The sequence below is a fragment of the Ziziphus jujuba genome, chromosome 12, assembly GCF_031755915.1.
Source record: "Ziziphus jujuba cultivar Dongzao chromosome 12, ASM3175591v1".
Taxonomy (NCBI): Eukaryota; Viridiplantae; Streptophyta; class Magnoliopsida; order Rosales; family Rhamnaceae; genus Ziziphus; species Ziziphus jujuba.
In genome coordinates, this window is record NC_083390.1 from 8,966,799 (window position 1) to 8,994,217 (window position 27,419).

At 32.5% G+C, this 27,419-nt stretch overlaps 4 protein-coding genes and 1 pseudogene across 5 annotated transcripts; 4 read left to right on the forward strand and 1 right to left on the reverse strand.

Annotated features, from left to right (window-relative positions):
* Nucleotides 1–4,587: 4,587 nt before the first annotated feature.
* LOC107409783 (hydroxyproline O-galactosyltransferase GALT6) lies at nt 4,588–9,009 on the forward strand. Its single transcript, XM_048462902.2, has 7 exons — nt 4,588–5,948; nt 6,403–6,635; nt 6,707–6,997; nt 7,115–7,243; nt 7,328–7,501; nt 8,070–8,177; nt 8,325–9,009. Exons 1-7 carry the CDS (start codon nt 5,072–5,074, stop codon nt 8,535–8,537), a joined length of 2,025 nt encoding a protein of 674 aa, XP_048318859.1. The 5' UTR covers nt 4,588–5,071; the 3' UTR covers nt 8,538–9,009.
* Nucleotides 9,010–9,482: 473 nt separating this feature from the next.
* Nucleotides 9,483–11,004, reverse strand: LOC107434092 (uncharacterized). Its single transcript, XM_016045508.4, has 2 exons — nt 10,041–11,004; nt 9,483–9,773 (listed from the first exon to the last, which is right to left on the reverse strand). Exons 1-2 carry the CDS (start codon nt 10,918–10,920, stop codon nt 9,724–9,726), a joined length of 930 nt encoding a protein of 309 aa, XP_015900994.3. The 5' UTR covers nt 10,921–11,004; the 3' UTR covers nt 9,483–9,723.
* A 3,499-nt stretch (nt 11,005–14,503) lies between these two features.
* Nucleotides 14,504–19,053, forward strand: LOC112489187 (pentatricopeptide repeat-containing protein At1g05670, mitochondrial-like; annotated as a pseudogene).
* On the forward strand, nt 17,568–19,053 carry LOC125418779 (uncharacterized). Its single transcript, XM_048463280.2, has 2 exons — nt 17,568–17,829; nt 18,664–19,053. Exons 1-2 carry the CDS (start codon nt 17,568–17,570, stop codon nt 18,801–18,803), a joined length of 402 nt encoding a protein of 133 aa, XP_048319237.2. The 3' UTR covers nt 18,804–19,053.
* Nucleotides 19,054–20,018: 965 nt separating this feature from the next.
* LOC107434090 (uncharacterized) lies at nt 20,019–26,315 on the forward strand. Of its 2 annotated transcripts, XM_048463277.2 has the most exons (5): nt 20,019–21,027; nt 21,523–21,693; nt 21,778–23,541; nt 24,300–24,393; nt 25,949–26,315. In XM_048463277.2, exons 2-4 carry the CDS (start codon nt 21,549–21,551, stop codon nt 24,359–24,361), a joined length of 1,971 nt encoding a protein of 656 aa, XP_048319234.1. In that variant the 5' UTR covers nt 20,019–21,027; nt 21,523–21,548; the 3' UTR covers nt 24,362–24,393; nt 25,949–26,315. The 2 variants fall into 2 exon arrangements, with proteins under 2 accessions (XP_048319234.1, XP_048319233.1); XM_048463276.2 differs by having other exon boundaries at nt 20,022–21,027; nt 21,523–23,541.
* The last annotated feature ends 1,104 nt before the right edge of the window (nt 26,316–27,419 follow it).

The window sequence follows — 27,419 nt, forward strand, 5'->3', positions numbered from 1 at the left end:
CTGCATTCATATCTAAGCATTCAGCACGAAAAAAAATATATATATCTAAGCATTCAGATCGAAAAATGCAGAGTGAGAGAGGAAGAGAAGGAACCTGAAAGTGGCTATGTTGCTGGAGGTGTTGCGCGGCTGCTGGAGGTGCTGGGCAACAGAGACGAACACGCTGGAGGCAGAGAAGAACGAGGGTGAGCTGGAGCTGGTTTAGGGATTTAGGAAAGGTGATTTTGAAGCTAGAGTTGCTGGAGCTGCTGGACCTGTGAGTTTTTCTCTGTTGTTTTTTTTTTTTTTTTTTTTTGTTTAAAATGGGTGCCACTCACCGTTTCATTAAAGCAGTAAAAGGAAGTCTCTGCAGTGTTTTTTTTGTTTTTGGGTGGTAAATGGGTGCGCACCATTTCATTAAGCTGTAAAAGGAAGGCTCTGTAGGAAAAATTAACGGGAAACGTTGAATCTCACGAAAATCTCACTCCATAAGCTGTGGACTTTCTCACTCTGCAGTAGAACTATATATATATATATAGATTTGTTATACAGTCACAATTTTAGAAAATTAGTTGATTTCTATATATGGTAAAACACTTTTAATTGTGAATCTTAACATGATCCCTTATTTGTAGTTTAGGAATTATAAAATATGTTGACCTCTATATTTGGTAAACATCCTTATTCGTGGTTTTGTTTTTAATTTTTTTTATTATGTTGTTAATTTTACTTTACTTTTTTTTTTTTTTTGGGGGGGGGGGGGGAGAAAGCATATATTTGACAACAATTTTAACTTTTTTTTTTTTTTCCTAAATCGTGATATTAAAATAGGGATTTCCCTACTTAAATTGGAATTTTTTCAAAGAGTAAATAATTCATCTTCAAAAAACTCGATCCCTAAAGTAGGGGTTCTCTACTTCAATTGTGATTTTTGGCACGACAAAAGTTATGAAAATTTACAAAAAACGATTGACCTAACGACCTGTTCTTAATCTTTTAGTGGCCCAACTTAGTTTTGGCAACCAAAATCCATATTTTGGAAAATTTCATTTTTCTTTCTGCTATTGATTCTTGCTCATTTAGATATTAACTTTTCAGTTCAAGAAAAGACATTTATTTTTTATTTTTTATTTTTTGTTTAATCAGTGAGATATTGTGGAAAATTTCATTGCACATTTTGCCATTGATTCATGCTCATTTAGATATAACTTTTCAGATCAAGCATTCATTTTTATTTTTTATTTTCTATTTAACCAATCAGATAGAGAATACAAAGAGAAAGCGATGCTAGGTTTGTGCATGGATATGGAGTTTTTTTTTTTTTTTTTTTTTTTGGGAAGACGTGAGTATGGATGTTAACATTTTTTTCTGATGCAAAAATACCAAAAATGGATCTTAAAATGACTATTTTTATTTTTTTTCTAGTTAAATTTCTTGTGTTTGGGAGAGTTATATAGAAAAAAATAAAATTTGAAGGTAAAAAAATGATGGATCAGTTTTCAAAAATCTGAGTGTATAAAGGTTGAAGATAATGTTATTTTCAAAAATGACAAGATGTTTAAAGGTTTAAAGGGAAACTTCATATCTGGGAAATAGTTGAAATAAGCAAAAATCTAATGTTTTGTATGAAAAGGGTAAATGTTTTCAAATCGGCTATGGGAGTATTAATTGTAATGACTCATAGGGCGGTTGACGTGGCCATGCATTAGTTCTTCCCCATTTTTGTTAATATAATATATATATATATATATATATATATTTTCTTGTCTACAGACCAATGGCTATAGAAAAATGGACTTTGTTTTTATATAAATAATATATTATTATAAGTAACTGCTTCGTACAATTTATTTATAATTTCTTGAGTCTTTCTCCTCTCAAATATATAATCCACAAACATATGAGTTCCTTGTTTTTTTTTTTTTTAATTAAATCTGAATCCCCCTTTAATATATATTATTTACTAAATTATGATTATTTGTTTATACGAGACAGCATATGTCATACAACGGAGGTATTAATTGCTTCCAAATATATATATATTTATATATATATATATATATCGAGAGAGAGAGAGAGAGAGAGAGAGAGAAGAGAAGGAAGGTGGGACCCATGACACGTTTGAAAATTTAAAATTCAAATAGGAAAAGAATAAGACATCCATCCTCCCACGAATAAATATAAACCCTCAAAACTCTACCAACCAACGCGCGCGCACACACACACTCTCTCTCTCTCTCTCTCTCTCTCTCTCTCTCTCTCTCTCTCTCTCTCGCGCGTCCCCACCGATCGGTGTCACGTTTCCAACGTTCTCCTTCACTCATACCTGTTTCCTTCTGATCCACATACAATCCAACCCCATAAACCAACTTAAAAACAATAAAGTTAACTTTTATTTACGAAACAAAAAAAAAAAAAAAAAAAAATTGGAAAAGCCAATTTCAAGTTATAATTATTATATATATATATAAACTATCATATGGTTTATGAGAATACTATTTAAATCTCCTTTTTAAAAATTTATATGAAACTTTTGTTTGATATAACTTTTAAAAAATTTACTTTTTGACAGTTTTTGAGATTGTTTTTATAAGTATTTAGATAATTTTTTTTAAAACATTTTAAATTTGTAAAAGAGTTTTTTAACCAAAACAATAACGAAGTAATGTTTTCTAAAACTCTTTAAAAGATTTTGCAGGAAAAAAAAAATAAAAATTCTTAAAAATAAAAATTGAAACAAAAGTTATACCTAATAAAGTTGAAAGAGTAAACTCATAACATTCAAACAACTAAAAGTTGCATTACAACAACATACCGTATCGTTCCTATTATGATAAATAACATTTTTTTTATATGATTGGTTATTAAATTTCACTTTTCCTTTTAATGCTTATGTATGCATATTTTTTCATTTAGTTTTAAATCATCCGTAAAGTTTATGTCATTAACATTACTCGATTAAAAATATGAAGGTGTTGAAAAAAATATATGATAAGTAAATTAGGAAAAATTGTCTCTTTTTTATTTTTTTATTTTTAAATGAACGTATTAGAGATTTTAAAATTTAGCTTCTCCAAATTTTCCTCAATGAATACTACAGTTTCATCTCAATAAATTCTTAAAAACTATTTTCAAAAAAAAAAAATTTCTTAAAAACTAAAATTAGTGAGAAGGGCGGCACTTGCTATATCATGTAAAAATTTTAAAAAGCAAAAAGGTTAGAAACTTAAAAATATGCACTATTCTTCTTTATTATTCCAAAGTAAATATATATAATGAAATTTTGTATTGCGGACATCTACAAAAATGATGATTTGTAAAGAAATTGTAGTATTTGTGTATAGTATTAACGATATTTTTTAAAAGTTATCGTCTTTGTGTATGTTATTAATGACGGTTTTTTAAAAAATTATTGTCAGCATCATAGAAGAACTCAGTATATATATATATATATACTTTTAGATAAGAAAACTCCATTTGTAAAATTATCTTCATATTAATTCATTTGCTGAAAAAAAAAATCATCTTATTTCATTTATTTATGAGTTAATTTAACTAATACCTACACTAAAATTTGCGAATTGCTCCATGAACTATGAAATTGACTACGCTATTTGAATTTTGAAAACATTGCTTTGTTAATACAACATGGTAAGTACAAATATTTTCATGCATTCACATCTAATCATATAACATTTAATAAGTAGAGTCGAAATTGAGGCTGACTCAATTGATATTGTTTTTTTTATCTATATCTATGAGATTATGTGTTTGAAATATTGAAAGGGAAAAATACATGATAACATTTTCAAAGTTCACATACTATTGATTCAAAAAATTCCTTTAAAATGTTGGCATTGTCCTTTTTCTATTATCATATGGATAATATTTTAAAATTCCTTTAATCATTGCATAAAAAGTATAGTATAGCAAGTAATTCATTATATTGAACACATAATAACATTTATATATTATGGATGATTATAGATAGTTGAGTTTTACGTTATACATCATAATAAAAAATGATATAGATAACATAATGTAATTGTTACATGTAATATTTTCAAGCAATTGTTGTTATGTAACACTGTTTTGAAATTTTATAGTTAAGAGCGAATTTTGCAATCTTTGGCATTACAGCAGATTACCCATTATTCATTGAATTTGCATAACATTCTTACAATGCCATTTGGAATTCCCAATAATAAAAAGTTTTCTAATTAACGGAAAAAAGAAGATTAAAAATATTTATTAGACAAAAGTTTGTAACTCGACATTTTTATAAATTTTGTTTTTCATTTGGTTTTAAAAGTTTATCATCTAAAATTTAAATTCCCCAATATTGATGATAAGTGGCTCCATAAGAGAACATATTAAATGAGTAAAAAATGAAAAATAAATAAATAAATAGAAAAAAACCAACCAAAATTCAATAATCCAAAAAGGAAAGAGAAAGAAAAGATGACCACTTGAGTCCAAGGTGTGTGCGCTCCATGACCTACTTCTCTGTCTCCCGGTCTTTGCCTTTTATTTATTTATTTATTTATTTTCTTTCTTTCTCTTTTTTTTTTTTTTTTTTTTTTTTTTTAAATGACCAAAAACAGTGACAGTGGTTCTACGCTGCTTTTTCACGGATGTTGGTTTTTCTTTTAAAGTGGCGTCGTTTTCGCCATGCCAACTCCAAAATTCCAAACTGGCAAAAAAATGCAAAAGAAGCAAAGGCAAAGCAATGGCGTCGTTGTGTTCAAGTACAGTCCTTTTGTAGTTTCCTGTTTTTATGGTATCAATAATTTTCCAATCTCTCAAATTTTCTTCAAGTGCTTCAACAAGCAACCACAGCTTTTTCTTTCTGTATACATTTTTTGTTTCTATCCGAATGTTTTTTTTTTTTCTTTTTTTTTTTGCAAATCTCAATGAGCTGTAGATTTTCATTCCCAACCTCATTGCTTTCAAACCTAGGGTTAGGGTTTTGCTGAAACAGAGTATCTGAGCAAAACCAGAGAACAAAAAAAAAAAAAAAAAAAAAAATTTTTGGTTGTACCCTTGTTCATTGTCTGTGAAGGAAACTGGGTTTGGGGGTGTTTTGGGGACAATGAAGCGAGTGAAGTCCGACACGCTCTGGTCTCCGAGTCGAGTCGGATTGCTGCAAGTTTTGATGGGCGTAGTGTTCTTCTACCTACTCCTCATGAGCTTCGAAATGCCTCTGGTGCTCAGAACAAGTCTCGGGTCGGGTTCGGGTGATGGGTCATTCGGGTTTCTCAGCGATTCGTTTCCGAGGCCTTTCGCGCTTGAAACTGAAGAGGAATTGGCTGATATAGACGCCCCGAGCCGACCCGCCAATGACCCACTTCGGTTGTTCGGTGGCTCGCCGTACCGTTCGCCGGAGAGGCGGCGTATAAGGGAGTTCAATAAAGTTTCCAGCCTGGTGTTCAACGAGACAGCCTTCGATAGCAATGCCGGTAGGGACGAGTTTCCGGAGCTTCATAAGGCAGCTAAGAATGCTTGGGTCGCGGGAAAGAAGCTCTGGGATGAGCTTGAATCCGGGAAAGTGGAGCTCGAGCCAAATACAAAGTCCGAAAACAGGTCTGAACCGTGCCCGCATTCGATTACACTATCTGGGTCCGAATTCGAAGCTCGGAATCGGGTTTTGGTGATTCCATGCGGACTGACTCTGTGGTCTCATATTACAGTTGTTGGGACACCCAGATGGGCTCATAAGGAATCTGACCCGCTGATATCGGTCTTGAAGGAAGGGGATGATTCGGTGATGGTGTCGCAGTTTATGATGGAGTTGCAGGGTTTGAAGACTGTGGATGGAGAAGACCCGCCAAGGATATTGCATTTCAATCCCAGATTGAAGGGGGATTGGAGTGGGAGGCCAGTGATCGAACAGAACACGTGTTATAGGATGCAATGGGGATCTGCGTTGAGGTGTGAGGGTTGGAAATCCAGGGCTGATGAAGAAACTGGTGGGTCATATAGTCATGTTGTTTTCACTTTAATTATTATTCTTCCTAAAGGTTGTTTCATTTTTATTTTTGTTTTTGTTTTTGATTTTGGTTTTGGTTTCCTTTTGCTGTAAATGGTTGGTCAAATTGGAATAAATTTAGTCTAGGCAAATATATTAAGATGTCATATGTTGTCATTAGCTAAATTAAATTGACTCGACTATACGTTGACCTCTTGAGAATTTGAGAATTTGGGAAATACCAGTGTGGGATTTTCAATTTCTGTATTGTGAGTCTTGTACTTTTCTTTTTGTTTCCATTCCAAGAGCATCGTTTTCTTTTTCTTCTTGAATGTCTTTTGGATGGTCTGTATCTGCTTCAGTTATGCACACATATAGTTCGCCTTCTTTTTCCTTGATGTTGTAAAAAGGGGGGCACATCATCCATCTTTGCTGATTGTTTTGATATTGTGAAGTTGATGGACAGCTGAAATGCGAGAAATGGATTCGTGATGATGATAATCATTCTGAAGAATCCAAAGCCATGTGGTGGCTGAACAGATTGATTGGGCGTACCAAAAAGGTGACTTTAGAGTGGCCATATCCATTTGTGGAGGACAAGTTATTTGTTCTTACTGTGAGTGCTGGCTTGGAAGGTTACCATATCAATGTTGATGGCCGGCATGTCACTTCTTTTCCCTATCGCACGGTTAGTATCCATGAGATATTATCTTATATTATGATGAATCGACATGCTAAAATTTTATACTATGTCCACAGGGATTTGTTTTGGAGGATGCCACTGGACTTTACGTAAATGGAGACATTGATGTGCGCTCTGTATTTGCTGCGTCTTTACCTACATCACATCCAAGCTTTGCACCACAAATGCATCTTGAGATGTCTCCTAAATGGAAAGCTCCACCTGTTCCCTATGATCGTGTGGAGCTTTTCATTGGCATCCTATCTGCTGGAAACCATTTTTCAGAGCGGATGGCTGTGAGGAAGTCATGGATGCAGCATAAATTAATCAAATCTTCACATGTTGTGGCTCGGTTTTTTGTTGCATTGGTATGGATGAATGCAGAAGCCATTGATTGTTTTATGACAAACCATTTATTTGTAGAAACCATTTGCTAAGTTTTGTGTTCAAGATATTACAGCTTTGGGAATTACATATTTTGACAGAATGGAAGAAAGGAAGTAAATGTGGAGCTCAAGAAAGAGGCAGAATATTTTGGTGATATTGTTGTAGTTCCTTACATGGACAATTATGACCTAGTTGTTTTGAAGACAATTGCAATTGCCGAGTATGGTGTGAGTAGTTTGTCTTCTATTTGGCTATATCTGTTCTGTCTTGCTTAAAGTTTGGTATGTTTTTTAAAATTCTGTATGTGACAGGTTCGCACAATGGCAGCAAAGAATATCATGAAGTGTGATGATGACACATTTGTAAGGGTCGATGCTGTGCTTAAGGAGGTGTGCAAAGTCCATGTAGGTAGAAGTCTCTATGTGGGAAATATGAACTACCACCACAAGCCCCTTCGTTATGGTAAATGGGCAGTGACATATGAGGTATGCATTCCCCCCTGGTTCTTCACTTCTCAGAAAATGCTGACTTAATGAATATTGCTTAAAAATTGTGTTTCCACTAGTAATTTCCTTTTTAACATATTATGTTTTATTTTAAAGTCCCTTTGCTTTTCTACATGGTTGTATGCAGATGTTCTTCTTTGAACATACGTTATATTCTATAATACATGCCAAGATGAGATTTTTCTAGTTAGGAAAATGTTCGAACCGTATTATTTCGGAGAATGGTCCTTTATTTTTATAGAAATTTGGTGACGGCAATAAAGAAATGTGGTGATGGCATGTCCTCCTACCTAATTCATCTCTCTGTGTCTATTTTGCTCAGATTTTTTACCTGCCTGATGGCATCACGTAGAATATTCAATGTAATTTTTGGATATCTTCCTACTTGATATAACGGGACTTTTGCTGATTGATATTAAACTTTCCTTGTCCTCTACTGGGGGTTGGTGTCTAATGTTGATTCAATTTATTGGTCTCTTCACATGGGGCCGCACTTTAAAAATATGGAAAAGCGCTCTTGCTAATGTTATTTTCTATTGACTATCAGGAATGGCCAGAAGAAGATTATCCACCTTATGCAAATGGTCCAGGTTACATAATATCCAGAGACATTGCAGAGTTCATCATTTCTGAGTTTGAAAAACACAGGCTGAGAGTATGTTTCATTAATCCTCTCTCTCTCTCTCTCTCTCTCTCTCTCTCTCTCTCTGTGAATTTGTGCATGAACAATTAGATTTTTTCAGTGGTTGGTTGAAGTCCATTTCATAGTTAATTAAAAACCACCCATGTGCCCATAATGCAGTTGTTCAAGATGGAAGATGTAAGCATGGGAATGTGGGTGGAGCAGTTCAACCGTTCAAGAACCGTTGAATATCTGCATAGCCAGAAGTTCTGCCAGTTTGGGTGCATCGAAGATTACTTAACTGCACATTACCAATCCCCAAGACAGATGATGTGCATGTGGGGAAAATTGCAGCAATATCATGGAAAACCTCAGTGCTGCAACATGAGATGATAATGATACCAAAAACAAAGTGGATAGTTTTTTATCCTTACAAAATAGAGAAAATATATGAAGAAGAAAGAGCACACAGAAACCAAGTTTTGCAGCCCTTAGTGTTTCTTTTGTAAATACATGGTGGGGTTTTAAGTTACAACAAGGTTGCTCCTGCCCCTTCCCAATTCTTTCATTATTTCACCCACATTATTTCACCCACATTGCTTCCTTTATTACTCCTAATGAAATTAACCCAATTTCAGTTTTGAAAAGGATCAGCATCATTCTTTTTCGTCTCTCTGTTTATGAATTTGATTACACCAAACAGTCGAGTATTTGCACCACACTGATCCCTGAAGAATGTCTTAACAACAAATTCCACTCTTGTTGTTAGGAGCACGCATTTTCAATAAACAAGAGCTGATTTAAAGTGAATTCTTGTACAAAAGCACATCGATTTTTTATTTATATATTTTGGGGTTTTGAACTTTGGATCGTTGTTAGAGAAAACAATGACAACCCCACGCTAACTATGCAAATTGATTGTTGGTACCATTTTATAATGCTTTCCAATATCATAGACTCACTTTAATCATATTCCATATCATGGATTTATATTCTAAATGCAAAGCTAGCTATTAAAGCGGACGCTAACCATTTAGGAATAAAATAGTGGAGATATGCTTTCCGAAATTGCTTTCTGGTTTATGAAGCTGATAAAGTGATGAAAAAAGAAGGAACCATCCTAATGAAAGTGATTCTCTCCTAGTGGCCGTAGTGCTTTCTAGAAGGAACCCAATTCCTTATAATCTTTTAATCAACCAACTTTAGGATTAAAGTTTTGCTTCACTAGCTGGATCACTCAATGACCCTCAAAGTGCTTGCATGATTTTGTTTTTTTTAAGTTAATGAAAATTTTATATTTGGGTAATATATGAATACAGCAACAGAAAAAGAAGAAAAGAAAAAAGTTGAGACTGAAATATCAGGTAATATAAGAGGTGACACTACTAGCATATCCAGAACTCTGTCATTCATGGATGTTTGAGAAAAGTTACTAGGCTTTTTATTATTAGCCAATTAATTAACTTGAAATTATCCCCATCTGAATAATATAGAGAAATTTCTAACACCAAAAACAAAACGTCAAACCTTAACAATCTGATTTCGACGCTAATTTCCATGCAGTGCTGAATTTCTCAATCTACAGCAGCCAAACCAATAGCCATGGCAAACAATACACCAACCACGCCCCTGTAAGAACACCAAAAATATAGTCACTATTAGAATCAATGATTTAGTCTAAAAATTGTAGCAGATTAGCTAACATTAATTGAACTATAACATATTATATACACATAATCGAGCTCATGTTGTGCGTCTGACACCCAATCGATTAATTTGTGGGATATTTCATCTGAATTACATTTGATCGTAAGCCAAGTATCCAACATAAGCTAGTGATGATGACTCTAGTAGAATAAAATTATATTGTTTTATATATATACACATATATTGTACCAGTCTGCCATGGTAGAAACGTTGAACCAGTGTTGTATGGCCCTCCAAAGAGACAACCAGTTGAGGTATTGAGCCCACTAGGACAGTTACAGATGAAGGAATTATAAGCTCCAGTATACCCACAAACTCCAAAACTCCTTTCACAATAGTCACAAGGACTTGGAAATTCATTTTTCACATTGAATTTGTATCTAAGAGCCATCCCATACTTCCAACTATTAGGATCAGATTCTCTGCCATTGAAGCTGTAAAAACTAGAGTAAGAGCTACATTTCAGCGTCTCCAAATCCATGTCAAACGCCGGTCCGAGATCAACAGGGGCGTAAACACAGCAAGTAGAGATTGGTAGATTATTGGTGCTAATGGGTCTGCAAGAATACAAGGAATTGCAAATGGGTACTCCTCCAGTATCACAGGAAGGGACTTTGGAGCTATTTCCAATATTGTCAGAACTTATATCACTGGGATTGTATATAGGTGAAGAAGTGGATGAACAATCAAGCAAAACAAAGATGGTGTCGTCATGGAAATCAAAAGGAGCATCCCAATCAAGTCCAAAGCCTTTGCTTGGCTGAGTACAGGAACAGGTTGACATGGAAGGGTCAGAGATGTAAATAACTTGTTTTTCATAATCAATGGAGGTCACTGGGTATGAACCCGTGTGGGTTGTGAAGGTGAGGCTTTCTTGGTCGCAATTCACATAATGCTGAAAGCGTGGGTCTCCACAGCCAGGAATACCACCAAATGGAAACCTGAGAGGGACTTTCCCACAGTTTCTTGGGCATAGTTGTGATGAGACTGAGGAGGAGAGTAGGAGTAGAAACAGAGAAATGAAAAACACAGTTGGTGTCGAAAAAAGGATCATCATGATCAGCTTCATTTGTTATGGATATGGGGAGAAGAAAAGTCGTGCAAGAGAGGGTGAGAAATGGTGCTTGGGATATTGGTCTTATATTATGAAGTGAAATGGAAAGCAGCTGAGACGAAGGTTCATTTGCTTTTATGAAAAATTAAATTAATAATAATAATGCTAATCATCCTATTAAAATATTCACCAAATGATAAGGTATCATTACGTTATTATCTTACACTTAATTATATTTATTCATTAAGTTCAATTATCAATGTTTAAGGTATATTAATATTTCAACAAATAAAATAAGAAGAATCATCTTAATAATATTTCAATAAACTTTTCAATATCTTAAGTATTACTCTTTATGAAATGGGGTCTGTGTATTGCTTTCGGTGTTGGCTAGCTAGGTAACTTGGTTTCTATATATGCTTTTTTTTGTACAATTAGCATAGATGCTTCTTGTTTTACAGTTTTCACAAATTCTCTCCTTATGCTCTACCGTGCCACTGGTAATTCAAGCTATATGCTTTTTGCCGACGAGATAGCTCAAGGGGAAATAATTAAGAGAATGCATATGAAATTTTTTATCTTTAACTAAGTTCTCCAAGAAGTAGCCAATAAATAATTTACAATATGCATGAGAGTATCCTTGTTCAGATTGTCATATTGATTAAGAATATGTCCTCATATGATGCCTAAGAGAGTTTATAACTCTAAAAGTCGAATTGAATTTGCATTTTTGGACATCTCAACAGTATTAGCTAGGATAAGCCTACCCAATTCATATCTCAGTGGAAACATTATATTGGCTTTGTCATAATGATCGTTCGAATTCCCATCTTTAATATTCAAGAAAAATAAAATAAAATAAAATAAAATAAAATTTTACATTATTTAAAAATTCAAGGGGCTATAGATTATGTACCTAAATGATTCCCAAAACAAGGATAGCCACAGCTTTTTATTTTGAAGGTCCATTATGCAAACTCACACCTTTTAATCAATCAAATGCCCCCTTACATCATACCCCCTTAAACCAGGCCAAATAAGAGCACAGTGCTAAAAGGAACAAGCAATAATATCCTTTTGTTGTTCATTTTTCATTATTTTTAGTCTCATGATCATTATCATCATCCTCATCCTCATCAATATTGAAAGCACAGAAAAAGTAAACTAGAAATATTATATAATTAATCCCACCATAAGAGTGTGAATAATTTGGTCCTTTTTGGAGTTTTATTTTTAACTCACAACAATTTGTAATTTACTCTAGTTGACATATAATTCCATCTCCATATGTCCTTTAATTAAATATCCTTAGTATATACTTTCAGCAATAAGTTGTACGATGTTTTGGTCCATTTTTATTGTTTAAAATGGTTCAAAAATGACCGTTTTCTTGGTGTTTTAGCTTTGATCTTGAGTTTTTTTGTTTTTTTTTTTAAATGTTAAAACCATAAAACGAGGTGGTTTTATAGTTTGAAAATGCAAAACTCCATTTTTTCATAATACACGTATCTTTTAACCTTTTTATAAAAAATTACCCATTAATTTTATAGCTTATTAGTATTGTCATTGGATCAATTTTAGTACAAAAAGCTTCTTTCATTTTTTTTTATTTTTTATTTTACATGTATTTTTTAAGTGTTATACAACATATGCAATTTGATTACAAAATTGATATTCATATATCTTTAACTAAAGCAAAATAAATGTTTTAATACAATGAAAAACTTATTTTTTTTTTCTCAACTGAACCATTTTTGTTTATTTAACTAACTAAAACTATAATAAATTTGTATGATATAATTACAAAACTAATACTATTCAAAAACTAAAATAATAAAATAATAAATATGTATCATTAATTAATTAAATATCTCAATTATGTATTTTTATTTTTTTTTAAGTTAGAATCTTTTAATTTTTTTATTGAGATTTTTCTTATTTTTCTATTCCTACAATACTATTTTATTTTTTTTATTTTTTGTTATTAAATCATATTATTTTGCTAAATCTATTAACAATTTATATATATATATATATATATATTTTATTTTAACTAGAAATAAATGAACAACTGTAAAATATTATTAATTTTTTTATTTTAAATATAAAACAAATTAGCATTACTTAGTTAAAAAAATTTTAAAATTGGATTTGCAGTTTTTAAAAAAATGAAATGGCAGTTTCGTAATATAAACTAAATTCCATGGCTTTTGTTTTAATTAAAATATGCTTTGGTTTTGTAAAAAGTAAAAGACAGCCGTAGACGTGGGAAAGGGCGAGTGTATGAGCGGGTGTCCAAATGAATGTAATTAGCACCTTTTTTTTTTTTTTTTTTTTTTTTTTTTTTTTTTTTGAGTTTCCCAGTTGTATGGTGCAATTATATCAAGTTTAAAATAGAAATTTTACATTTTATCATATACAAATCCGATCTAAAATCTTCAAATCCCATGGTATGGTTTCTCTGTATCACTATTTGACTTGTGTTAATAGCTCTCACTGATTGATATTATTTAATTTTAATAATAAAAAATCTATAGGGATTTAATTTTATAATAATTATTTATTATCCGTATTTATTTAAAATTTTTATATTATTATCTATATATAATTATATGTTTACAAATATGTCTAATATATGTTTGATAGATCACTTCAGAACCAAAATCTTATATGGTTATCTTTGTTATATTTTTAGATTAAATATAAATTAAAAAACATTTAGAACATTAGTAAATATGGTACACATGCAATGCATGCGGCCAAATCTAGTCATCATATAAACAAGTGAAACTAGTTCTAGTATTCCACTCGTAAATTTCACCATGTTTCGTTCAATGGTACAGCTTAACCAAAAATTACTGTTATCTCAAGGATATGTCATTCAAATTATTCTTTTTATTTTTAATTTTTTAATTTTTTGAGTTGACTATATTTGGCCTTTTTTAATTGTACTACCTTTTATGTTTTCCTCTTGAACTATAAAACTCCTTATATTGTTGTTGTTTTTTCTTTTTTTTTTTTTAAATAATTTATTTAATTTATAATCTATTTAAAAATTTTCGCATTTCGTATCATTAGAGTCCGTATTTTCATAGATACAGATAAGAATATTCAACCATTAAAATTATTTATTTTGTCATCCTCTTATTTTGTTTCCTAAACCATTATTTTTATATCAATTTAGTCTATCATGCAATCTTAGTCACAGGTCTACACTGGGAAAGAGATGCCAAGATATAATATTATCCTAATAAATTCGGCAAAATTAGCCTTACATATTGTACAACAGAAAAATAAAATAAAATAGAATAAAATAATTTCTAAATAGAGATAAATATATTGTGCATGTTTAATTTCATCAAATTCATATATATATGAAAATGTACATTTGAATTTAATTGGCATAAAAGCAATAATTCAGGTGTCAACGTGGAAGATTTGGTAGTCGTAGGGTGTAAAATGTTAGAAGTTGCATAGCTGTGAGAGTAAAACGTAATTTTCCTTTTCTTTTTAATTAAAAAAAAAAAAGAAAAGAAAAATGGTGTACTTTCAGATTTTGAGTTTGTAAGCCCATTAGGCCTACTAAAATTGATCTTTTTTAAAATGGGCTTGGCCCAGCAAAATATTCTTATTTGAATACCGTACAACCATGGTCATCTCCCTGAAGCAGGTAGAAAGTGTTCGACTTTTTTCCGCCATTAATCAATTCCAAGGTACTGAACTGTATACATGTTTACTCTACTAACTGGGTTTTCATTTTTTTTTTTAATCATTATTGTATAATTCGTGGCTTTTTTATTTTTCTTTAAATCAATGGCACTGTATGACCTTATTCTACATGTGGATGGATTTTTCCGATGGCAAATATAATATATTGCTTCCACATAAATTAGATAGGACACTAACTCATAAGGGATGCATAATAGCTATTCTGAATTTTAGATTTTGGTTTTTTGGGGCTTCTTTTTTGTATATGGGACCATAGAACTTAGTTGGGGAAGCAGAGAGAGTGTGAGGAATGCTCAACTAGTGTTTAATAGAATGTCAATAAGAATATATCTTTTTTCTTATATGTAAATTACTTCAATAATGATATAGATGTAGCAGGCCAAATTTGTTCAGTTGTTCATGGAAAGAATGATGCCTTGGTAGTTTTGTCTGGACTCTGACCAAGTTATATTTGAAGAATAGGAAAAGAGGAGAGCAGAAAAAGAGTTGCTTTACCATGTATTTAATCGAATTGAGTGGAAAAAAAATTGTTTCTTTTACAGGGATGGAATGATGAGGAAATCTCTTTGCGTTGATTATTCTAAATGGAGGGATGCTGGATCACCAGACAAAGGATTTTTAAATTATTTCTTGATGCGATTCTTTAACAGATATGAAGAGGTGCGCCATCTTCTCGGTCAGTTGTTTGCAGACCATCTTACATAATCAATATTTAAGTTTTGCTTCAAATTGTTTGCCATTCTTCTCCTATAGAAGTTGCTTGTACCATGGACCTCTCATCAAGCTCAACAAATATCAGACCTTTTCCTGATTATTCCCCTAAAAAACCTACCATCAGAGATGCTGAATTTGTTCATCATATTTCCACCACAATAAAATTACGTCGGTCTGAGTCTCTACGCCGCATTCTGAAGTCTTATGAGTCCAAGTTCAGGCCTGACCATTTAATTTGGATTTTTATGAGCATTAAGCATGATTATAAATTGGTTTTGGATTTCTTTGATTGGGCATGCCTACGTAGAGAACCATCACTAGAGGCTCGCTGCATTGTTGTTCAAATTGCTACAGCGTCTAAGGATCTCAAAATGGTTCATGGGCTTATTCGTGAGTTTTGGGAAAAACCCAATTTAGATGTTAGTCTTTCATTCACTAATTTTGCTGAGAAACTGATATACACTTATAAGGATTGGGGTTCAGATCCCCATGTATTTGATATTTTCTTCCAAGTCCTTGTTGAAACTGGGATGCTCAACGAGGCAAGAAATTTTTTTGACAAATTGTTGACTTATGGTTTGGTTTTGTCTGTTGATTCTTGTAATTTATTTCTTTCTCATCTATCAAGAAGTTTTGATGGCTTTGAGATGGCAATAAAGGTTTTCAATGAATATCCCGAAGTGGGTATTTGTTGGAACACTACATCATATAACATTATTATTAAATCTCTTTGTCAATTAGGAAAATAAAAGAAGCCCACCATCTACTACTGAAAATGGAGTTCAGGGGTAGTATACCAGATGTTGTAACTTATAGTACTATAATCAGCAAATATTGTCACATTGGGGAGCTCCAGAAGGCTTTGGGGCTCATAGGAGAAATGGAAGTAAAAGGACTGAAGCCGAACCCATATATCTGTAACAGCATAATACTTTTTCTCTGTAAGAATGGCAAACTCTATGAAGCTGAGAAGGTCCTGAGGGAGATGATGATGCAGGGATTAGTTCCTGATAATGTGGTTTACACTACCTTAATTGATGGTTATTGTAAGTTGAGCAATGTTCCAGCTGTATATCTGTTGTTCGATGAAATGAGGGTTAGGAAAATTATTCCTGATTTTGTAACGTATACTGCTATTATACATGGGTTTTGTAAGGCTGGAAAGATGACAGAAGCTGATAACATCTTCCATGAAATGGTAAGCAGGGGGTTGCAACCAGATGAAGTTACTTAGCAACATTTATTGATGGTTACTGCAAAACAGGTGAGGTGAAAAAAGCTTTTTCTCTTCACAACCAGATGGCTAGGAAGGGGCTTGTCCCAAATGTTGTCAGCAAGGAGAGGTAGATATCGCTATTGACCTTCTTCAAGAGATGCATAGTAATGGTCTTCATTCAAATGTTTGCACTTACAACTCAATTGTTAATGGTCTTTGCAAATCAGGGAATATAGTGCAGGCCCAAAAATTGAAGGAAAAAATGGAGGAGGTGGCTGGTATGCATCCTGATTCTTTCACTTATACCACTCTCATGGATGCGTATTGTAAAATAAGGGAGATGGATAAAGCTTATATGCTGCTGCAAGAGATGTTGGATAAAGGGTGTAAGCTGACAGTTGTTGCATTCATTGTGCTGATGAATGGCTTTTGCATGTCAGGAATGCTGGAAGATGGTGAGAGGCTACTTGAATGGATGTTGGAGAAAGGTATAATGCCTAATACCACTACCTACAATTCTCTTATGAAGCTGTACTGCATAAGAAATAATATGCGTGCCACAACTGAGATTTATAGGGGTATGTGTGCGCAAGGATTAATACCCGATAACAACACCTATAACATTTTAATAAAGGGACATTGTAAAGCAAGGGATATGAAAACAGCAGGGTTTTTGCACGAAGAAATGGTCGCAAAGGGATTTCTCCTCACTGCTAGTTCATACAATGCCCTCATTAAGGGTTTTTACAAGAGAAAGAAATTTGCGGATGCTAGAGAACTATTTGAAGAGATGAGAGGACAAGGTTTGATTGCAGATAGAGAAATATACAACCTTTTTGTTGATATGATCTATAAAGAAGGGAACATGGAGGTTACTCTTGATCTTTGTGATGAAGTGATTGAGAACTGTCTCGTAAGGAGCAAGAACAAAGACATGTAGATAGATTTTGTCTGTTATACTACTGGGTTCTCCTTGGACAGAAGTCTGTCAGTTTTGATTTCAATGAACTTCTATCTGGTGTGCTTTCCTGAGCTGGATCTTATCTCATTCTTGATTGCACAATTTCTAGATTATAGAAATCCTAATGGAATGATTTTGTATTGTCGTACTCAGCTGTCATCATTTGATAAGGAATTAAAGGCAGATGAAGCTCAGCACTTGACGCCTCCTACTTGTTCAGTGTACATACCGGAACAATCTCAAAAAATCCCCTCTTTTAAAAGCTTCTTCTTTGATTCTTCGTCACTTTCAAGATATCATAAAGGTATGACGATGGATTGAGTGACCTCTTCTGTGTCTAATTGGCTTTTTTAATTAGAAAACCTGGCCTAATCTTTTTTTAACAGCTAAAAGTAAGCTCTTTTCAGCATTCTTCTGATTAACTTGTGTGGGTAAATGGAGCGATTTTAGTAAAGCTGGAAGAGTTAAGTGTCAAATCAGGCAAGGTGCAGACAATGGTGGTCACTTGCATTATATAAATTAGATAGGGAAAGACAAAACTGAAGGTGGTGGGCATTAGATACTAGCAAAGCAGCGGGAGAGAATTTTCAATAGAACAACTTCAAAGGCTAATCTTAGATGCAGCTCACATCCACCCACCCCACAACCCCCCTCCCCCCCCCCGGGTTTCTACACAAAGAAGAAATGGGAGAAGAAACATCCCTCACACCTTCCTTTGAACAAAAGTAATTGCAGCGACTTGGATCACCACCCTATAAACTCCACTGCCGGCTAAAACAAAAACATCTTTACTGTTATCCTCTCCGAACGAGTATATGTAACTCAAAGCTGGTTGCAAACTCTCGGGAATAGAGTTGGAATAAATTGATAACATTTAAATAAATATTTTCTTCATATCCTCCAAATTTAATATAAATAAAACGGCATTGAAACAATGGTGGGAAAATTTTTTGATGGTATTGAAAAATATTGGATATATATATATATATATACCATTAGATATTAAGATGACGGATTATTTGATGAATTGAAGTTGTGGGTGTTATCCATTGTTTTATAAAAATTGGGAATTGGTATTTATATATATATATATATATGGTTTTTTTAGACGCATCCATACAATAACGGTGTTCTGTAGTTGTGGATGTGATTAGAGCGCTGGTGGAATGTGATGAGCACGCATGTTTATACTTTTCCATGATTACCATCGGATCGTGGGTAGGCAAGTTTGATATTGGCCATAGCCGTCTCACTTCGTGGCTGGGATTGAATTTTTAGCATCGGCACTGCTGGGACGCTAGGGCGGCCTGGATGCCGGTTTTCTTTCTATAACTTTCCCGTCAGACGGTGCCTTGGGATGCTGGTTATTATAGGACAGTACTGGTATAGTATGGTGCGTCAAGTTTTTTTTATGCCACCTCATTATCAAAGTTAAATGTTTTCAAAATGTATATTGTGTTAAATCTTGCTTGGTTAATTTGATTGTGCTCAATTCTTTTAATATGAAATTTGTTATAGTTTATTTATTTATTTAGATGTGATCTTATTTATCTTGTGGTAATTTACTATAAATTCAATTAATTGTTATTAATATATTCTCAAGGTAAATTTCAATTCTTAATATTTATTGTTGTTTGTGTTTATTCATTTATGATGCCCTTACTTTTCCGGGTATATGAATGTTGGGTTTTGTGAAATGCAACTAAGTGAGTTGTGAGAATTTTGAGGGCAACATCATCTTCAAATAATTACTATTATTATTATTCTAGCATTATTAATATTATGGTATGGTATATCGGATCACTCACTGAGATGATTAGCATCTCACGTGCTTAAATTCGTCATCCTAGATCCAGGTTAGTAGACATTGACGTCCGAGGCGCGCTCGACATCTTTTCAGTTGCGGATAATTCGAGGAGGTCTGTTTTTCTTCATTTTCCTATTTCCTATCCTGTAATATTTCTTTCTTTTCTCTGTTGTCACAACTTTTATTTTTGTGTTGTAACTCAAATGCTCTATATACTGTATTGAACATTGTAATATCAAGCAACATGCTATTTAATATGTATACATAGGATTTAAATTTGCTAGATAAATATACCATAAAAAGACTACATATATACACAATAGCCAATATGTTAAATTAAACAATAAAAACTAAATAATAAAATTAAAAGTAAGCTACCACAAAGAAAGTAAATTAAATTGAGAATTAATTCAATAATGATAAAAACATATACATTATTATAGAAAATAGAAAGAAAGTCGAGTAAACATAAGACCTCGTATAAGTCAAGTAAATATAAGACCTTATATATAAGCCCATTAAAAGAGAGTAGAAATTAGACCTTATAACATTATTATAGAGAATAGAGAGAAAGTCGAGTAAATATAATACCTCACACGTAAGCCCATCAAGAGGGAATAAAAATTGGACTTTATTATGCCAAACAATGCAAACAACAATTCAACCAAAACTAACACGGATAATCACATATAAGCCCATTAAGAAGGAGATAAAATATTATTATAGAAAATAAAAAGAAAATTGAATAAACATAAGAACTCACGTGTAAGCCCATTAAAAGGGAGCAGAAATTCGATTTTAAATATGTGAAATAATGCAAACAACAATTCAACCGAAACGAATACAAATAATCACATATAAACTCATTAAGAAGGACAAAAAATTAGGTTTTACACATGCCAAATAGTGCAAAGAGGATGAAGAAATTGGACAAATGGATAGCAAATTAAATTGAGGATTAATTCAATAATGAATATCATGCAGTTGAATTATATGGAAATAGAAATAGAAAAATTCTGAACAAGTTTTTGAAATAGAGGATTCATTTACAGTTCCAATGCAGGTTATTATGTGATCTTCTGCAAGTACATGTTTGCCCTTAACTCTATACTGTACAAATATCAATAGCTAGTGCATAAAACCTTTGCCTCAGTACGGATTCTTTTCTTCACAAACTCCATTCGTCGTGTTTCACTCCAGGGTTAAACTAATGAAAAGGATTTGAACAAAAGATAATATAATTATTCCACCAAAACAAAAGCAGTAAGAAAATAATGTAAAGTTCGATACTCTGCTGCTAATTCCAAGAGAGAGGAAGAAAAACTGCATTATCTATGGTCAAAAAGTATGTGCAAACCTGCAAGCAAAGAATAGTTTTGTTCTTTTGACCCAAAATAATAATAATAATAATAATAATAATAAATAAATAAATAAATAAGAAAAAGAAAAAGAAAAAGAGTAACTTTATTTCGCTGTCATATTTGTGTCATTTATTATTGATAAGGCATCAGTCCGGCCAATGGATCTTAAAAAGAAATGATGGAGAATCTTGCTGTAATCTCTACTCCAAATCTGAAAAGAAACCTGTATATATGCTCTTGTTGGATTTAGCAAATGTTTGCTTTCATTTGAGTCTTCTAAACAAGTTGCAGTGACCATTTCTCGCCCACAATTATAAGCTGCAGTGTTCATCAGGTACTTCGTAAAACAACTTCTCCTTTTTCTGCTACTTTTGTATATTAGTGTTGTTATGCTTTTTTTGATATATTTTGGGAGCGCCCGTTTTTTATGTTTCACTGTTATTACTCAATCAGCAAAAAATTTTAAAAAACAAATAATAATAATAATAATAATATATTAACAATAAAATAAAAAATACAAAAGAATAATCACTAAATTGCAAATCCAAGAAAAAGGATGTTTTTGAGACAGATAATTTGGAAGTAATTTACTATATTACTTATGGTCTGTCACACATCTTTTGCCAAAATAGTAGGAGCAGATCAGCCCAAAGATCTAGAAGAGAAAAAGACATAGATAAAAAAGAAAATAAGAGAAAAGAAAAGAAAAGAAAAGAAAAGAAAAGAAATGTGATATTAATGTATTACTTATTGCTCGTTTATAGTGCATTTACGTATGCAATACCTTTGTTAATTAGTTCAGTGATCTTGAAATTGGTTTTTTAAGCAGCAATAATTCTATTCCATAGCTAGAGGATGACAAGAGAAAACGCAGCCATGCATACTTATTTGATGGCAAAACGGATGAAAGATTTTTGGGATAACTGGGGCATCGAAATGCTAATGACACTGAGCTGTGTCATGCATATGGTGCTCACTCTCTTTGGCAGCAGCAGAAGGAGTATGACAGCACGTCAAGGTCTATTGAGATTCTTAATCTGGTCTGCCTACCTCCTGTCAACTTATGTTGCCACTGTTATTGTAGGTAAGCTCACTCTCATACAAATCAATGGCACCACTGAAGAGAACACTGATAGTGAATTGAAGGGCTTTTTAGGATCATTGCTTCTTGTGCAACTAGGAAGCCGAGATGCCATCACCGCCTACTCAATCGAAGATGATCGATTGGGAGTGAGGCAAATTCCCAACGTGATGGCCCAGATCTGTTCTGTGTCCTGGATTCTTTTCAGGTGCTGGAATTATACTCTGGTTTCATATCTTTATTTCCCTTTGTTAGTGGCTGGATCCATCACGTATGGAGAGAATGGATGGGCTCTGTACAGTTCACTAAGTGGGAGATCTGGCATTACCACTTCTGCATTCAAAAAAGAGAAAAAGGAAATTGAGCATATTTTAAATCTCATCGACCCCAGCAACGAAGACGCAAAAACAGTCAACAAGCTCAATAAGCGAAATCTGGAAATGGTCTTAAAGGCCTATTGCCGCTTTTTTTCCTTCAAGCCTCATATCGAGAAGTCGATGTACAGACCTTTATACCAATCTGATCGTCGACTGTCGATAAATAAACGTGATAATGACATGTTCTTCCCAATCACAGAGATCGAACTTGGTTTCATGTATGACGTGCTTTACACAAAGGCTCCAATCGTTTATACGCGGACCGGTTTTGCTCTCCGCCTCATCACTTCTCTAGGATTGGTTTCCTGCTCAGTTGCTTTTGCTTTTTGGTTCAAAGATGCCTTCGTCTATTACATAAATGCAGGTTTCACTCTTGTGGTTCTTGGGGTTATTATTACGCTAGAGGCTTATCAGATCTACATGCTCTTGTTCTCCGACTGGGCAATAATAATGTTGCTCAAGCACAATAAGCATTGGATCCAGAAGCAACTCTTGAGATTTCTAGCCTCCAGATCAAGTAAATGGAAAAGGTGGTCCAACATATTGGGCCAATTCAACTTGGTGAACTACTGCCTTAAGTATGAACGTCTCTATTTCAGTACAGTCCTCGAACTCCCAGCCGTGGACATAGAGATCAGGAAGGTTTTCTGCACAAACAATGAGGTAATTTCTGATGTGTTGAAAGGAATGTTGATCGAAAAAATGAGAAAGCTGGAGAAGCCAACAGCATTGAAACCCAACAGCAATTTCAGGTTGGGAATTCCTAATGAGTTGGCAGACAGGTTGAGGGAAGAAATGAAAGAGCTGGATCGAAACAATGGTACCACTAACTTGTACGAAAGTGTGGATGGTACGGAATTCGATAAGAGCATCATACTTTGGCATCTTGCAACCGAGATTTGCTACAGTTTGCATAGTGATCGCAAAGATTCTAACCTGAAAATAAAGATGGGAAGGCATCTGTCTAACTACATGATGTATCTTCTTGCCGTACGATCTGAGATGCTGTCCATCCCCACCTCCGAGATAGTATTAGAGGATGCACGCAAGAAAATCATGACGTTTCTGAAAGCCAATTCCTCAGTAAGAGATGTTGAAACGGCATGCAGGAAATTAAATGAGCAAATTGTTGTAGAAGAGAACAAGGAAGCAGATCAGATCCCGGTAACCAAGAATTGGTGCCCACTCCTGGTTGCAAAAAAGGTGAGCGGTACGCTATTGTCATGGAGTAATTGTGATATATGGGATGTGATATGCAGTGTGTGGGTAGAAATGCTTTGCTTTGCCGCCATGAATTGTCCGGCCGACTGTCATTCGGATCAGCTCAGGCGAGGAGGGGAGATTGTGACTCATGTATGGCTTATACTACTCCACGAGATAGACGCAGAAGGTAGTGAAAAACATTCAAGCAGAAATCAATCTCAGACTCTTTCAACAAGTAACAGATAATTTGTTTTATTGATTTTCTAGTAGCAATTTTTTTTTTTTTTTTTGTTTCTTCTGGTCTAAAGCATTTATGATGTCGCTAAGGGGATTTGCCTTGCCAATAAACTATAGAAACAGTTAGTATGTGCTGGATTTATTTATGTAACAGCCCATTAGGGGTCAAGCCCATTACTTTTATTTTCTTCACAAACCAACTATTTAGTGCAGGCCTCAACCTAATGTTGTTACTTTAATGAAAAAGCTCAACCCATATTGATTTAGTAATCAGATTTTAAAAAATAATAATTATAATAATAAAACAAAAGTTTCAATTTTTAAAACATTGAAACTGTACTTGTCTTCCTCCATGTTGAACAAAGAATAGTGAGTGTGGAGAGCATAAAGATTTTCATCCATTTTTTCCTCTTTCATTTTTCCACCAAATACAATCTTATAGTCAAAATGAAGCTCTTCATTTCCTCTTTAAAAAAGTTTCATTGCATATAGAATAAAGATTTGTTTTTGGAAAATCTATTGAAGTTTTACTCACTTTTTAAGCTTCAAGGTAAGAATCCAAACCTTAGTTTTATTCTCTACACATTTTGAATGTGTTTATACGATTTTGGAGGTATTTATATTGGTTTCTATAAACTTCTTTTTAGTACTTGTAAAATACATATTTAAGACGAAAACATTATTCGTCTCTTTGTTCCATTTTAACAGTTGATACGAACACAGAGCAGGACTTAGAAGGGCAAGAGGTTCGTGTAGAAGTTTTGGCTTAATGAAAAGCTTTACAAGCTTCGGTTGGAAGTAGGTAATAATTTGGACTTTTGTTTTAGGTTTGTAGAAAATGAAAAGTGGGTTATTATCTAGCTAATGTACCGTTTTGATGACCTATTTGCTACGCATGCGCGCATGCGCGCGCGCACACATACACACACACATAGATATATAGATATCTGTATATATATGTAGGACATTGATTTTTGATGAAAACTTAATGTTTTGGTTGAAAACTGAATCTTGAAATCTTGCTGTCAGCTGATAGTCCGTGGATAAATGTGTGGATTTGAAGTACCTGTTAATTTCGGTTTGCTTTGAAATTTCAAAGGATGAGACTAGGCATGTTAAAAAAAAATTTGGAAACAAGTTTCATCGAAAAATGTTAAGTATTTGATTTAATGTGCACTTTCCAAGTTAAATTTTGCTTCAGAAATTTTTTGACAGCAGCAATAACTTAAACATTGTGGAGTCTAAAACCACATAACAAATGAACTCTTTTTGAGCTGAATTTTTATGGAGATATTGATTTCTATATCTAATTACATTCTGACAGTTTTCAGTGATTTATGTTTTATAATTCATCTAAAATCAACTTTTCATCAAGGTCACCTCTGTTTCAAAACTGATTTCCAGATTTGTAGCTTTAAACAAAAAATTCAAGTTGGTCCAATATTTATTTAGCTCTTTAGGGCTTCAAACACTTTATATAGGTACTTACATATTTTGATTTTGATATTGGAAACTTTCATGTAAAATCTCAATTTCTTTGGTATTAAAGTTGTGTTTATTTGTATAAAAAGTTGATTTTAGAGTTTTCTTTGCTATGTATGTATTGGATGGGAAGTAAATTAGTTTTGATTCTTTTTTTGACTTGCAATTTTTACTACATATAGTTTCATATGTCTACTATGTTACTTTAAGATTTCAAGGGATTTAAATATGGTTTGGTTGAAGAGAAATATTTTACTTCAAAATAGTTTTTCATAATGATGCTACATGTGAATTGAATTTTTGGCACTTTGCTAGTTGGTTTAAAGTATTTTAATTATATTGCACATCAGGTTGTATTTCGTTATGACAAATACTTATGCAAATGGTTGATTATATCTGTCTATTGGGAATGATTTTGAGGATATAAATAAATTTTGTTCAGTTTTTATATATTGAAACTAGATAAAAATAAAAAGGGCCTGGAGCACTTCGATTGAAAATCCCTAGACATCATGGTAAAATAATAAAAGTGTAATTGGTATCTGGATAAAGAATCTCAAAATCTGAAAATGGTGGGTGACAATCCATGGAAGAATGCACCCAAAATTACGTGATTGACTTATAAAAACTATTGTAATATGAAATATAGCCAATGTTTTGACAATATTATTTTATGGGTTGTTTTAATAGTTCTTGATGTTAGTACATTGGTTTGCAAAGAGTTTTTACATTTGTTTATATTATGCTGACGCTTATTTTTGTTATTCAATTTTATATGCAAAGTATTCATGTCTGCTATTATTTAAAAAATAAAAATAAAAATAAAAATAAAAAAATTGTTATATACGGAGCTTGTAACTCACACATACTTTCAGGAGTTAGAGAATGAAGCCAGAACAAAGAAGTGGCATAGTATCTTCGTAGCATCTTTGGGAGCTTTATTGCTGATTTCCATTTTTTGGAGCTTAGTAGCAACTTTTGAGGATATGATAGACCTTCAACTTTAATTTTGTGTAAAGATATTATTGGATATATTCATCATTTTTTGTGAATTTTATAATTTTATTTGGTTGTTTCTACTTATTTATCATCTATGATTGTGCTTGGGGTGGCAGTTTGTATGACCATAGCTTGGTGTTTTAAACACTTGAGTTTGCTATCTTTTGTAACGTATTGGGTATGGTTTGTAAGTTACATTAAACATTAATTTTCTTTAATTTATACAAATATTTTATATTATTATGTTTGGCTACTGTAACTAACTAGTATAGCGAATTTAGGTATGGCCAGGGGCGGCAACTTATTAGTCCTTTCAAACTATTTATTATATTTTGTTAATATTTTTTTTTTCTTTTCAGAAGATATATATTTTTAAACTTACAGAACATCTTATTATATTAAAAGTGTATCGGATTTGATACAATGAGGAATTTATATAAAAGAACTATGAAGGAATCATACACAGCCATAAGATGATGCAAATCATGCATATCTGACAACATGGATACTTCTCTCAGAGTTCTTTTTTATAAGTCCTTCATCATATCAAAAATCATATATACATACATATATATATATATATATATCTAGATCACAAAAATCATACAGATCTAATAGATATGGATGTTGTCCCTTACAATCTCTTTCCATATTATATTATTTTTGTACATATATATATATATATATCAAAACTGTATATTTATAATATATATATATATATATATATTCTATGATACAGATATATACATCATAAAAATTTGTGGTTACATATAAAAAATAGGAACTATTGTCGACAATATATAAAGATTACATATATACAACCAAGCTTAAATCAAGTTTTTAATGTTATAATTAATGTTGGGACTTCCTTTTTTAACCTTTAAATCGCATAAATGGTTGAGATTTAAAATTACATTATTAATCACTTTGTCCCAACAGTGTTTATTTTTTATTTTTTAAATAGAATTTTAGTATGTAACTAAATCCATAATTTATTATTTTTTTAATTTTAAATTTTCATTTTTAATGTGATTTAATAGTTTATAAAGAAAGACTCAATATATATGAACAATATCAAGTTGTTCTGATATGAGCCTGGATATATATATATTTAGATATAATATAGATATATATATATATTTTTTAATTCTTTCAATTTTTTTTTTTTTTAAAAAGGATGTAATAAGATGTTACATAGTAGACTCAGGTATCATAATTAACAATAAGACTATGGCAAATCTTTATAAAAACTATCCAATTGTGCTAATTATATTTAACATGTTCTACTACCTAAATATTTTCAATTGAATCAATAAATATTATGATATTATTAGTTATAATTAACAT

Excerpts from the sequence above, each read along its gene's own strand:
- LOC107409783 (XM_048462902.2), top strand. The coding sequence starts at position 5,072 with ATGAAGCGAGTGAAGTCCGACACGCTCTGGTCTCCGAGTCGAGTCGGA. Across the intron at positions 5,949-6,402 it reads CAGGGCTGATGAAGAAACTG|TTGATGGACAGCTGAAATGC; the intron begins GTGGGTCATATA and ends GATATTGTGAAG. Across the intron at positions 7,502-8,069 it reads AATGGGCAGTGACATATGAG|GAATGGCCAGAAGAAGATTA; the intron begins GTATGCATTCCC and ends ATTGACTATCAG.
- LOC107434092 (XM_016045508.4), bottom strand. The coding sequence starts at position 10,920 with ATGAAGCTGATCATGATGATCCTTTTTTCGACACCAACTGTGTTTTTC. Across the intron at positions 9,774-10,040 it reads GTTTCTACCATGGCAGACTG|GGGCGTGGTTGGTGTATTGT; the intron begins GTACAATATATG and ends GTGTTCTTACAG.
- LOC107434090 (XM_048463276.2), top strand. The coding sequence starts at position 21,549 with ATGACAAGAGAAAACGCAGCCATGCATACTTATTTGATGGCAAAACGG. Across the intron at positions 23,542-24,299 it reads CCACGAGATAGACGCAGAAG|TTGATACGAACACAGAGCAG; the intron begins GTAGTGAAAAAC and ends CCATTTTAACAG.
- LOC125418779 (XM_048463280.2), top strand. The coding sequence starts at position 17,568 with ATGAACTTCTATCTGGTGTGCTTTCCTGAGCTGGATCTTATCTCATTC. Across the intron at positions 17,830-18,663 it reads ACTTTCAAGATATCATAAAG|TTGTGGATGTGATTAGAGCG; the intron begins GTATGACGATGG and ends GGTGTTCTGTAG.